Source organism: Hevea brasiliensis, chromosome 10 (genome assembly GCF_030052815.1).
Source record: "Hevea brasiliensis isolate MT/VB/25A 57/8 chromosome 10, ASM3005281v1, whole genome shotgun sequence".
In the NCBI taxonomy this organism is placed as follows: domain Eukaryota; kingdom Viridiplantae; phylum Streptophyta; class Magnoliopsida; order Malpighiales; family Euphorbiaceae; genus Hevea; species Hevea brasiliensis.
Window position 1 is genome coordinate 95,714,139 of NC_079502.1, and position 14,828 is coordinate 95,728,966.

General features: G+C 31.0%; 2 protein-coding genes across 2 annotated transcripts; both read left to right on the forward strand.

The window, feature by feature from the left end:
- Positions 1–4,803: 4,803 nt before the first annotated feature.
- Positions 4,804–5,169, forward strand: LOC110647103 (precursor of CEP5-like). The gene has a single exon (XM_021800781.2). The coding sequence runs from the start codon at positions 4,804–4,806 to the stop codon at positions 5,167–5,169; it is 366 nt and encodes a 121-aa protein (XP_021656473.2).
- A 7,765-nt stretch (positions 5,170–12,934) lies between these two features.
- LOC110647102 (precursor of CEP9) lies at positions 12,935–14,248 on the forward strand. The gene has a single exon (XM_021800779.2). It carries the CDS (start codon positions 13,139–13,141, stop codon positions 14,153–14,155), a length of 1,017 nt encoding a protein of 338 aa, XP_021656471.2. The 5' UTR covers positions 12,935–13,138; the 3' UTR covers positions 14,156–14,248.
- Positions 14,249–14,828: the final 580 nt, after the last annotated feature.

Here is a 14,828-nt window from a genome sequence, read left to right on the forward strand (position 1 = left end):
GGATTCTTCTTTACTTCAGTTTCTTAGTCAACAAGGCACCGTTGTTCAACGTTCTTATCCTCACACCTCTCAACAGAATGGGCGAGCCGAACGCAAGCATCGCCATATTCTTGATTCTCAGACGATTTCTTCTTCTTTCTGCCTCATGTCCAGAAAAATTTTGGGGAGAAGCAGCTCTTCATGCTGTTTATATTATTAATCGTCTTCCTACCTTGGTTCTTCATAATTTATCTCCTTTTGAAAAGTTGTTTGGACAACCTCCTGACTATTCCATCCTTAAACCTTTTGGATGTGTTTCTTTTGTTCTTTTACAACCTCATGAACATACCAAATTAGAACCCCGTGCTCGTCTATGTTTTTTTCTTGGTTATGGCATTGAACACAAAGGGTATCATTGTTGGGATCCTGTTTCTAATAAGTTACGCATCTCTCGTCATGTTACCTTTTGGGAAAATACTATGTTCTCTTCTCTTTCCAAATTTCATCACTCTGTCAATACTGACTCTCTATTTTTCACTGACTCCTCCAAAGAGCTGTTTCCAAGTCCTGATCCAGGTGATTGTGATGTGCTCAATATTAGCCCAACTACACCTGCCCCTATTGAATCGGCACCAGTTGTTGATCCAGTACCTGCACCTGGATCTCCTCCTAGCACTACTCTTCGTCGTTCTACCCGTGTAAGAGAAACTCCTCATTATCTTTCTGATTTTCACTGTTACTCTACTATTGCAACCCTTCATGAGCCTCGTTTTTATCGTGAGGCAAGTACTGACCCTCTTTGGCAGCAAGCTATGACTGACGAACTTCAGGCTTTAGAGAAAACTCATACTTGGGATTTAGTTGATCTTCCACCAAACAAGACCCCTATTGGTTGCAAATGGATTTACAAAATCAAGACCCGTTCTGATGGAACTATTGAATGCTACAAAGCTCGCTTAGTAGCCAAAGGGTACACTCAAGAGTATGGTATCGACTATGAAGAAACTTTTGCTCCAGTGGCCCAATTAACATCTGTTCGCAGTCTCTTAGCTATTATTGCAGTTTGTAAATGGAAACTTTTCCAGATGGATGTCAAAAATGCTTTTCTTCATGGTGATTTAACAGAAGAGGTTTATATGCATCCTCCTCCTGGTTATCATTCTCCTCATAAGGTTTGCAAACTTCGGCGAGCCTTATATGGATTAAAACAAGCTCCCAGGGCCTGGTTTGCCAAATTTAGTTCCACTCTTGCTCAACTTGGTTTTCTCTCTAGTCCACATGATTCTGCATTATTCACTCGCCGAACTGACAGTGGTATTGTTCTTCTGTTGCTTTATGTTGATGATATGATAATAACAGGAGATGATTCATCTGGTATTTTTGAGTTACAACATTATCTCAATCAACATTTTGAAATGAAAGACCTGGGTTCTCTCAGCTATTTTTTGGGTCTTAAAGTTTCTCAAAATTCTGATGGCTATTATCTATCTCAAGCCAAGTATGCATCCGACTTACTTTCTCAAGCAGGCATCACTGATAGCAAAACAGTATCAACCCCATTGGAGCTCAATTGCAAACTCACACCTCTTGATGGCACTCCTCTTGATGATCCTACTTTATATCGACAGCTTGTCGGGAGTCTTGTTTATCTCACAGTTACTCGACCTGATATTTCCTATGCTGTTCATCTGGTCAGCCAGTTTATGTCTGCTCCTCGCTCAACTCATTTCTCTGCAGTACTTCGAATCCTTCGTTATATCAAAGGCACTCTTTTTCATGGTTTGCACTTTTCTGCTACCTCCTCCCTAGTATTATCCGCTACTCGATGTCGATTGGGGTGGTGATCGGCGGATCGTCGCTCTATAACTGGTTATTGTTTCTTCTTGGGTAATTCTCTTATCTCTTGGCGTAGCAAAAAGTAAACTATTGTTGCACGTTCTAGCACGTAATCAATATCTTGCTCTTACTGATACTACATCTGAATTACTTTGGTTACGGTGGTTATTAACTGATTTGGGTGTCACTCATTCTTCTGCCACAATGCTTCATTGCGATAATAGAAGTGCCATACAAATTTCTCATAATGATGTATTTCATGAGCGTACCAAACACATCGAAATTGATTATCATTTTGTACGTCATCATGTTGCTCATGGCACCATATGTTTGATTCCTGTCTCCTCTGTCAGCCAAACCGCTGATATATTCACCAAAACGCATCCTCCCGCTCGCTTTCAGGATCTCTTAAGCAAACTCAAGTTGGCACCTGTGCTACCACCTTGAGTTTGAGGGGGGGGGGTGTTAGCATAATTACAGCAACTAGCATGATTATAGGAGATTTGTGTAGCATAATTACAGCAATTAGCATGATTATAGGAGATTTGTGTAGCATAATTACAGCAATTAGCATAATTATAGGAGATTTGTGTAGCATAATTATAGCAATTATTATTCTTGTCCAAATTAGTTCATATTCTCATGTATAAATAGATGTAATATCTCTGTAAATGAGATACAGACAAATATACAATCCTTTCTTTCATTACTTGTATTCTCTCTTCTAACAGATATAATATTGAGAGAGTGAATTACATAAATATTGTTATTTTGTATATTTATTTTATTTCTTTATAGTTTATACACTTCTGTGGTACACAACAATTGATATCAGAGCATGGGATGATCTTGGTGAGTTTGGTTAAAGGTGGAGCTACTGCCACATGTGGAAAGTTGTACATGCAACAATGGTGATGGTGGAGAGTTGAATTTAAGATGGAGCTCTTGATTCAAAATTAAGAAAGTTGATGACGCGAAAATTTTTTAAAGAAAGAAGTAAGTTACACGCAAAATGAAGATTGGAGAGATTGATGATTTTAAGGGTTCAAGCTGAAGCATGAAGATGTGATGATTGAAGACACCTAAGAATTTGAGATATGTAATGATTTATGGATTTTGAGCCAAGGTGGAGGTTGTTAGAATTATGACTCAAAATTTTAATGGGATTTGAAGAGATATTTTCTTAATTTGAGTAGGAGAAATATTTCTCAATAGGATAAATAAATATTTCCTATATAGAGTAAAACTCTTATTTTAGTATTATTCCTAAATTAAGTGAGACTCCTAATCATATTAAGATTGAGAGAATCAATACTATAAATAGGAGAATGACAAAAAAGGTTATTTAGCTTTCAGCTCATGGAGTGAGGTTATCGCCCATTGTAGAGAGGGGTCTTGCTAATTGTTGCTGATTTGGCTCCGTCTATTGATGAGAGGCTTTAACCCATTACAGAGGAGAGAGGTTTAGGCCTCTTGTATAGAAAGGACATAAAATACAAGAGAAAAAGGTTCTTGTCTATTGGTAAGAGGGCTCTTACCCATATAGTTAAAGATACCATTTGTTGTGTAATATTATAATAGTAAATATATTAGATTATATCTAGAAAAAACTGAGAGAGACTAACTAATATATTTACTATGAACAGTTTAATATAGTATAGGTTCTCTTAGGTATAATTGAGTTTATAGGTAGTATAACTTTAAACTTGTAATGGTGATTTATTTATTGAAAATAGTGGAAAATGGCATGCCCGTAGATGTAACCCTATATTGAGAGAGTGAATCACGTAAATATTTTTATTTTGTGTGTCTGATTTGTTTCTTACAAGTTTACATGCTTCTGCAGTGTACAACAATAATTTATTGAAAATTAGAAAAGGGAAGCACATACAATTTTATTACTCGTAACTTACGAGTAAATCCCTAGAGTTTTAAGCACCTCGTTCACAAGCTTGATTTATTAATATTATATATAAAAAAGAATGAAGAATGGAAAATTTTACTTGTATATTTCTATATTTAAGTATTATCTTTTTTATAAATCTTTATTAATTAATTAATCTCGAATTCAATTATATATATCTATTATTTTTTTATAAGAATCATTTTATTAGAATTAACTAATTAAGATATTTTATTAGAAAATCTTATATATACCTATTATAGCATTGTACTATATATTTAATTGCTATTATTGTAGAAATTATCAAGAAGTTATTTGTAGGGCTTGTATTGGAAAGATTACTAGTGTTTGTTATGAACAGATAGTTAAATGACTGAATGAATGACTTTACAATATTATATTGTTTGTAAATTACTCAATAATTGGAAAATATTTTGTCAATCGTACGTCCTAAACACCCTACCTCTTTTTATGCAATATTAAGCAAATATTAATTATAAAGTAAAAATCTCATTTCAAAAAAATAAAATGAATGTTATAATCTAATTTTATTTCATATTATAAATTTAACATATATGATATATATCTTTACTAGAGGTTAATTCCTTTACGTTTTACATACATAATAATTACATAATTCTTTCAAAATATAACTAAATAAAAAAATAAATTAAAATTATATCATATGCAATGTTCATACTAAAAGGCTTATGCTGTTACAAATTTACAAGAATTATTATATAATAATATATGAAAATTATAGCATGCACTCGAATTACTAAAATATAGTACTCCCTACATATACATGATTATAGTTATTCTTTAAATTAAAGAACAGTGAGAACATTCTTTATAAGAGAGAGTATATGCTTTAAGACCACATAATAATCTCCCGAGGTACATCACATGAAGGAGTATAAAATGCATGCATGGCCATCTCGCTCTCTATAAATACCGGAGGCCAGGAAGTAGTGTTTGCATTCAAGTTGCTTGCTTAGTTTACTCTAGTACTATCGTGCACAAAACTGAGCAAGTTGCTGCTTTTCTCTCTTTCCTCAAAACTCCCCTCATCTCTTGCTAGCTATATGGCCCAAACAAACTTATTCTTTGCCTGTGTTTTCTTTGTGCTGATTTTCTCGCAAGAACTTCAGTCCATAGAAGGAAAAAGGCACTTGAAGCTTGAGAGAAAACACAAATTGTCAAAGCTCCCAACCTCTAATAAGTTTGAAAGGGAACAGAAAATTTTTGTCGATAAGCATAACGTGCATGGTGATAATGACTCAGATGTAGAAGTGCCTACTACTTTCTGGTCTCCACCTGCACCTCCGGTCCCAGCTGGTGAGGTTGTTGGCATGCCTGGACTGTCACCCCCACCCCCTGGTCATGTGGACGACTTCAGGCCCACTGCCCCAGGCCACAGCCCTGGCGTTGGACATTCCATTCAAAACTAGGGCAACTTTCTTCTCCACTTTTCATTCTCATTGGCCAAATAAATTGGTGTTAGGTGAAAATAAACCTAGCAAGCTAGAAATAGTTTGCGTAGTGGGTTTCATTGTTGTTTTCAAAATATATAATGCTGCTTTAGGGTTGAGAATTGAGCATGGTAGGTCTTGTGGGTCAATTAATTAGATTTGTCTGGTAGTACGTAGTAGCCTTCAGTCTTCCCAATGAAGTACTTTATTGTGTTGAGTTTGAGTTCATCCTTGTGTATTGTTAGTATGCTTTCACGTCAATAATGGAGTTTCAGTTTATTTTACTATATGCAGCAGTTTTCAGATTATAATGTTTTCAAATGCTAGGTTATTCCCTCTTTTTTTTTTTTTTTTTTGCTCCTTTATCAATTTTTTATTCCTTTGCTTTTCCTTTATAAGTTTCAGTTTGCATAAATCCTTCATGAATTAAACAAATTCTCAGCCGTCATTTTGGAATATTTCAGCAAAGTATTTGCATTGAAGCATTTTTTGGAGAGTTCCCAAGAAAAAACCATATATGCACCATTTTCAGAAGCTTTGTCCTCTCCCTTGGCCACCCACTTGTAAAATAAACTACGTAAGTTAACTATACACCTGCAGCCTAGCTAAACTCCAATCCATCCAAGAGTTAAATTAATTTGTAAATGAATATGCATCCAACTCCCTGTACAATTCCCTCTTCATTGGTTAATTAGAAAGGAAATTTTTACCTAGACCCTAATTTATCATGAACTCAAGACAAATATATAAGATTTATGTATCTAATAGGTGAATATCACCATACATCTTGTGTCTTAGACAAATTATTTTTTTTTTTTCAAATTTCCTAATCTCAATTTTGGACACTCTTGATGCAGGATTTCTTATTATTATTTTTACAATTACATCTAATGTGGACTTAATATATTGTGCAAAAGGCTAACTAACCCGTGCTTTCATCAAATAATACAAGATAAAACTACTGTCTAACTACCTAGTTTTCAACATTAATTCAAAGACACCTTTCATTACTAAGACTTGATAGGTTGTTATATAAGAAAGGTCAAAAATTACGATAATCCCTCTAGCAGAGTATGCAATAACATGCAGATTTACTAGCCAAGACTAGAACTTAGTAACTACTCTCGAATAGCTGTTTTTACATTTTTTTGTTTTAGTCACAGTATGGATACAAAAGCAATTTCATATATTTTCATTTAAGATAATTAGTAACTAATTCATTTTTAGGTCAGCAAGATCTCAAATTCAAACTCAACTAAAGCCTAATGAATCAAAAAATAATAATATTTTTTAATTCTTTCTTGAGGAATGTCCATATCACTCTACACTCCTATTTAATTTTGTGCAGTAATTGACTTGTAATATGGTTCATTTATGGGCGGCAGTTCCAGTTACTCTTTGGAGTCTACCAAAGAATAAGAACTGAACCAAAATTTCGATACAGTTTTAGTTTGATTTTTCGTTATTTTAGTTCGTACGATTTTCAATTTTTTTGTTTCAGTTTATTTCGGTACGATTTTGATTCGATTTTTTATTTTCATAAAAAAAATACTTAAATTAACATTTAAATTTTAAAGTAGGCAATTAATACATAATATATTATATTATATATCTTTTAGCTATTTATAAATATTATCATCTTTAACTCTAAAATAAGAATACAACTATGAATTAAGCATATATATACTTTAATAATACTGTTATAATTCACAATTATAAGATAATTTAATGTACATATAACTAAAATTATTAAAAAAAAGTAAGAGAAATAAAATAAAATATTAGATTGTATTTAGTGTATATATATATATATATATTTATTTATTTATTTATTGAAAATATATAGTACATTTAAAAAAATCATAAAAAGATATGTATAAATTTAGTTCTCAATTCGATTTTAATTTAATACGATTTTGATTCAATTTTTAGTAAAAAATTAAAATCAAACTAAAATATCAAAATAAATTTAGTTCAGTATAGTTTAAAACCACCAAAAACCGTACGCATCCATAATTCACATAGCAAATGACTCAATATTTCTTCTTTCTTATATACTTTCTTATTCATAATAATCACTTCAAAAACATTATTGATAAAAATCAGCACACATTTGTTGAACTCGAAATTAGACACGTTTATAATTCTTTTCAATAAAATATTAAATCCAATGGCAGGTAATTTCAAGCTATAAAATATAATTTTCCCAAGTAACGAGTAACAAAATTTCAAGCTGCATATATTAACCGAGAGGTGCATTGCAAAGATTAAATTTTTTTTTCTTTCTATTTTTTTTTATAAATTTACAATTTTGAAATTACTCTGACAAGAGCTTTAATTCCACATCTAAAAGTTACACTAAGTTAATTAATTAAGTCTAAACTTAATAATAATTGGATCGAGTTCAAGTAAATTTATCTCACTCTCATCCACTTATTTGTCTCTACCGTTAAATTTCAATTTCAATAATATACTCTAATAATATTAGATTAGTCATAATGTTTTTTTCTTTTAATTTGTATTAAAATTAACCGAGAAGGCAAACATAATATCATTCGTCTAAAATTAATTAAATGTATGAACGGGTTGAGGTTTGATGCTTATATGCTGCGTGCATCCATCATCATCTTTTTTTTTTTTTTAATTAACCCTAGTGTTTGTATATTAATTTATAAAAGTTTACTAAAGATGAAGGCCAATATCTTGGACAGTTGGGATTCGGAAGCAACGTGGGAGATCTTTTGTCTTGGCACGTTAATTATAGTTTAATAACCACTAAGAATGAACAAGACCTGTGCACTACAGCCTAGCAATTAAATTTTAATTGGAAATTAATATGATTCAGTGAGTGGAGGCTCAGTGGGGACTTCCCCGAGTCCAGGAGCCAACCACAAGACTCCTTTTACAAGATTCTTTCTTTTAATATAATTCCAAACTATAGGGAGGGAGGAGGGCCTGCACTACTTGGGACCTCATCATTTGTTTTATTCGACTTCTTCGATCAAAATAAGAAAAAAAAAATATATAGAGAATTCATTTTTAAAAAATTTTTATATTTGAGACAAACAGGAATGGTTGGCCTACAAGAACCCAAATGGGGTTGGTGGCAACCTATTTATATATATATCTATGGTGGATTTGACTTGAATTTTCGATTTTGGACCTTGTGTTGTTTTTTAGTTGAACCATATATAGTGGCAAGTGGTCGTTGCTAGAATCCAAATTCGATTATATTTTTATTACATTTAGCATATACATATATTATAAAGGAACCCTTCTATATATATATATATATATTTTATTTTTTTTTATTGAACCATATTTTTACATTTTAACTTAAAATGAACTATAATATGTGAATTGATTCAAATTCAATAGAATTAAAATTATTTTTATATAGCAACTTGATAAGTAATTTAAAATTATTCAATTAGGGAAAAAAGAGCAACTTTCATCCTATTGATTTTTCTCATTATTTTGAATTTTCTCTCTCCTTTTCTCTCTTCAATATCTTCTTTGAGTAAATATCGTTGAGTATTTTTATCAATGACAACTCTTTTTTGCCTTTTTCTGTTTTTTATTTTTATTTTTTAGTTTTTATAATGTTTTTGACTTTTTTTTAATAAATCTCATATATGTGTTTGCTTTGAATGAAGTTTGGGCATATCTCAATAAATTTATCATTTTTAATAAATTTTAAATGAATAAACATTATATTTGTCATTGTTAGTAAATTTTGAGTGTATAATTTTGTTGTATTTTTGTCTTTAGTGGAGTTATTATGCATTTTTGTTAGTGAGTTTTTTTGTTTTTTCATAAGTCTACTCTATGAGGTTTGAGCCATTTCTTCATGTGATATGTAAATTTGAAGGCAATTTAATGGGACTCGTAAAAAGACAATAGAATTGAAGAGTAAAGTATATAGTCTGCCCAACCTACATGTTCAGTCAAATTCTTTATATTATTTTTTTGTGCAAATGATTAATCTTATTTGTATAAAAATATTATCTTTTACTCTAGTTTTAATTAATAAAATATATGAATTCATTTAAAAAAAAATACACATGACTTACAATTAAAAGTAATTTGAACTCATTCGATCTAATATGTTTACCACCTCTTATCTTTATACCATTTTTTTACTCTAGATGGCTAGGAGTAGAAAAATTTTTGCTTTTGGCTTTTCCTTTCTTTTAATTTTAAGAAAGAAATTATAATCGTGTGAAAATGCATGCATAATTGACTTTTGTAGCAAAATATTAGGGGAGAAACCATTAGGGAACTGTTGGTATACTATGTGCTCAAAACTTTAGTAGTAAACTCTATTTCAACTTGTGAAAATTTCTTCAAATTTGTGCAACTCTTTTAAGCATTATTTTAGTTCCAAAAGTTGAAAGTTGTAATATTAGTAATTGTGAGATATTTTGAGCATATTCCAGAGCTTCTCACTGCATATGCTAAGCAATGATGATGATGATGAATTTTGAGAGGTGATAAAATAAGGATGTTAGCTTTCTTTCCACTAAGCTATATTGTCTTAATGTGATTTTTTACTTATATTCATTTTATTATTTATTTAAAATATAAAATATATAGTGAAATTATTTATCAAATACATAAATTTTATATATTTATATTTTAAATTTATAATAAATCTGATTTAGATAAAAAATTTTCATATGAATATTTATTCGAAGTATTTGGACTACACATCTACAATGTCACATTTCCTACAATGGAAAGATCTTGTTACAGGATTTTGCACTTTATGATTTGGGACAGAAAATAACATGAGGTCACCGACTCCTAGGAATAATAGAGTCAAACCTATAGAATATTAATATATAAAATAAGGAGAGAAAAAATTAAATTAGGGTCAAAAGCTCCTAGACGAGGATTAAAAGTCATACTAATACTACTTGTTATCTGTAGTGATTCATTATGAACCATTCATTACCAGCCAAATTGCCTTCTTTTTCCCGATGGTGGCAGAGCCGTTGAGCCTGGGCGTCATTTTCTTCAAATGTCGTCTTATAGTGGGTTTACTGTTCCTTATATGGAAATATTTTTTTTAGCTTCAAGTGAATCGCTATTTCATTGGAAATGCTCTTTTTTTATTTTTTTTAATAATTTTTAGATTTATATCTTTTTAACTGAATCTTTATAGGTCTTAAATTATTTATTAATGTCTTTTCATATCATATATGGAGTTATTAAGTGTAATACTTTATTATTTATATATGAACGTAATTTTATGGTTGTAAATTTTCTCTCTAATAAGAAATAAAAATTTAATAATTATTTCATCAAATTTATAAAAAGATCTTAGAGTTGAACAATATTAGAATATGTTTTTTTATCAATTAATCAATTTAAATACTCTATCAACATAATCAAATGCATTAAATTATGATAATACTTATCATCAATTTAGTTTTGAGCATGTTCAGTTTTGTTCCTTTGATTTTCAATGTGGTCTTGGCGTGTTGGTTTTATAAGTTTCAGGTTTTTCACTTAGCATAATTCGTCCTAAGTTTGGTGTAATTGGTTTGGTCTGTTGACCTGGGTTAGCTGAATATTTCCATACTAAGTTTTTCCTGATTTAATTATTAATAAAATGGTTTGCTTATAAAAAAATAATAATTATTTTTTAAGTGATTTATTTTAAATTTATTTGTAAAAAATTATAATAATATAATTTTTTTTAAGTGATTTATCTTCATTTATTAAAAGCTGCTCTTATTTTGTCAAACAAAAATAAAGATTAACTAATTGCTCAAAGTTTTATATATTTATTTATTGTTATATGATTTGAATTATAAAATGATATGACTTTAATTAATAATTAGTATATACAATATTTAGATATGAGTTAAGATTGTGACTTCATGATCTCGTCAATCATAAAATAATCAAGTGGTACATTTAACTACAAATATTTTTGTTATCTAAATTTGATTCATTATAAATTTAATATATAAATATATAATAAATTTATCTATTGAATATATAAATCTCACATATTTATATCTTAAATTTATAAAAAACAGAGTCTAGATTTCCCCAACCACAAAGTTGAGTTATTATATCCTTAATAATCTGGTAAAATATAGTCATCTCATTCTAGAGGCAAAACTCAAATTTAAGTTTTCCTGTTTTATGGGAAAAAAAATAAAAATTGAATCATAATTACCAAGTGGCATAAGGTGTCTAGGTTAATACCCCTAGATAAAGTAAAACAAGGGCAAGCATATAAAGCTAGGTCATCTCATTTCATTGTCAAAATTGGCATAAAAAAGTGATAAAGTAGCTAGAAAATTTTCTTAATTAGAAAAAAAGTTCCTAGCTTTAATTTGTTGGCCCCAATAAAGAGAATCTAGTTTATGAAGAGAAAATAAGAAATGAACTATTCAGGGATGAAATTTATTTCAATCACGTTTAAAATTACAAAGCTTTTAATTTAAATTCATAAAAAAAAAAAAAAAAAAAAAAAACATTTTCCTCGTGCATTCTCATTGATTACAAATTAAAAACATGTAAAATATTAGCAAATTCCATGGGAATAATGAGGAGAAGAGAGAGCAAACCAAAGACTAATTTCATTATGGTAACCACTAGAAATTAGGAATCTTGAGTTTTCAGCGGCCATAACCATTGAATTTTGACGTTCATTTAAACAAAGAAAAATAAAACTATGATAAGGCTAAGGACAGATGTGTTTCACTTGAATTTGTGGACCAAAACAAGTTGGAGGCTTGCATAAAAGCCATCAATATAATACTACACAATCTTAAGTGGAGAATACAGTAGAATCCCTTTCGTGTATTTTTTGGTGGTGGGGAATGCCAACTTTGCCGAGCTCTAGCTAGGGTTATTAATACTATACTAACAGATCTTCAGCCCTATTCGTCAAAGATTTCATTGCAATTGATACCCTAACAATGAAGCAACATTTCAGCACAATGAAAGGTCATGGATCAAAAGCTTTATGCTTTCTTAGGACTACATGTGTGATTTAACAATACATTTTTCCAAGTGGTCTTTACGCTTATGGGAAAGCATGTGCAATTTAACAACAATCTTTTCACAAGTCAATGATATAGACTCGTTATATATAATCAAATGAAACTCATTGAATAATAAAAGTGTCCTTATTTGAGTTAGTACTTTTTTTATATATAATTAGCTTTCTTGGGATTCAAACTCTAAATTTTATAGTTTGAAAACGACTTCAATATTATTGAATTAAAACACATTGATATTAAGTTAGTATTTTAATAATTTATTATAAATCTCACCATTGAAAAATGCATTTGTCCAACTTTAATGAGTATTATGGTTCATAAAAGACTAATTTTTTAGAGTTCATGGCTGCCCCTTTCAACAATGTCTTTTTCAAAGATGAAATATCAATTTCTCCCCTTGAGAGCACATTATACCTTACCAGAGCATCCAACATTTATTCTCTTTAAAAATTTTGTAAGTACTAAAAAAATAAGTACTTTTATCGAGTAAATTCTATAATTTCACCAATTTTTGTGAACCTTCTAACCTTTTTCTACCATATTCAATCTAAAACCCATGACTAGACAAACTAATTTAAGTCTTACAGGGACGCCAATTCTGACACTTAGCTTATGCTATTATGAAAAGTGAAAACAAAGCTGAAACTAATAAATATAAAAGAAATCAATAACAGTAGGTCATGCAAAACTAGGAGTGCGCTGCTGTGAGGACCCCTTTAACATACAAGCCATTCATATTGATATTTATTATTTAAATTAATATTTATTATACATTATTTTATGCCTATAAATGTCACCTGGAACCCCAGGACTTTTTATCATCCATCGTCTTGGCACTGAATCTTAATTAGCTCACTCTTAACAAGCTAGAACTTCTCCCATTAACCAACCTGTCAAATTCTTTAATTTATCCTTCTGAAGTTATGGCAGAAACTCTGGCCTTATCTAAAAGCGCTATCTTTCTTCTTGCACTCATTGCCTGCCTTCAAATTCTGTTCACAGAAGGCAGGCCAATCAAGTCAGTGAACAAGCAGGAGGTTGTTCACAAGGAAATGACCAAGCAGGGCAGTGATAATACTATCAACTCCCGCCAAAGCAAGAACACAAGGGGTTCTCAGCCTAGAGCCTCAAGTCACATTCCTAATACTGCATTTGGTGATTCTGCAGCATCCAAGGATGATTTCCGGCCAACATCGCCTGGTTATAGTCCCGGTGTTGGCCATCCTAAGGAAATTGTTACTAGCTCCAGACTCGAACATTCTGTTGCAGAATTCAAAGATATTATAAAACCTGATGGTCTCAAACGTGAAGTTGGCAAAACCACCAACTTGCATCAAAGCAAGTCAGGGAAGATTAAGGGCTCTGAAACTATACCCTTTAGTCACATTCCAAAATCTGTGGCAGGAAAAGACGAAGAAATGTCATCTCCAATTGGCTTCAGTACTTCTTCTGCTGCATATGATTTCCGGCCAACAGATCCAGGCAATAGCCCCTATGTAGGCCATCCTTTATCACAAGAAGACAGTGATGGAGAGACTGATCCTCCGGCACCAGGTAGAGGAAAAGATTACGGATTCACACCTGGTCGCAGCAATCGAATTGGCCAAGATGTCATTTTCCACCGAAGCAATTCGGCTAACATAAAGGGTTCTCAAGCTACTTCCTCGAGTCACATTCCTGTTAATGCTCATCATCACCAAACTGCAGTGCCCCTGACCCCAACTGCCTTCCACTCTTCTGCTGCGTCATCCACAGACGATTTCAGGCCAACATCTCCCGGTTTTAGCCCCGGTGTTGGGCATCCTAAGGCAGTGATTACTAGCTTCAACGTTGAAACTTCTGTTACAGAATTCAAAGATGATTACCGACCCACACAACCAGGTCACAGCCCAGGAGTTGGCCATGCTTATCAGAAAAACAACGCAGAACCAAATCCATAGTAATAGTTCATTATTATTGCTAACTGGGATTAACTCGGTTAGTCTACTTGGACGTGTACTAGGATTTCATTTGTTATATAAATTTCTGTAAATTCCCCAACCATAAATAAAATAATTAATAACAAAGAATACGCTGTTGGAATTATATGCGAAAATAAATTAATTAGTGCTACACTACATATTATTGAAGACAAAAACAGAAGAAATATAACAAAAGAAGTTGTTATTATAAATTTTATTGAGTTATAAAATAAAAGTTACTTTCTAAATAACTATCCTTAAATAAATTGATAAAACTAATTTAATAATTGAAACAATAAATATAAAAAAATAATCATAAAATATATTTTTTATTAAATATATAACAATTGAAAAATCCTCTAAAAAAAAAACTCAATTCATGTTTGATTTGAGTTCCCAATTACAACTATGTTTATCGTTCTGTTATGGTTGCTATTTGACCTGTTCTTTTGTCAATTTTGGCTGCTGCAAGTTTGATAAATTCTGGTTTTTGCATTTGTATTTTGTGAACTCCTCCTTACATTTGTGAGTTGATTGTTTAGTTTATATTAGTTTTGTTTATTTTGTGTTGAGTTTTTTTTTTTTAAAGCTTTTTTCACTAAGTATTCATTGCCTTTAAGTTTAGTATATCAGAGAAGTCTAATGATCAGGA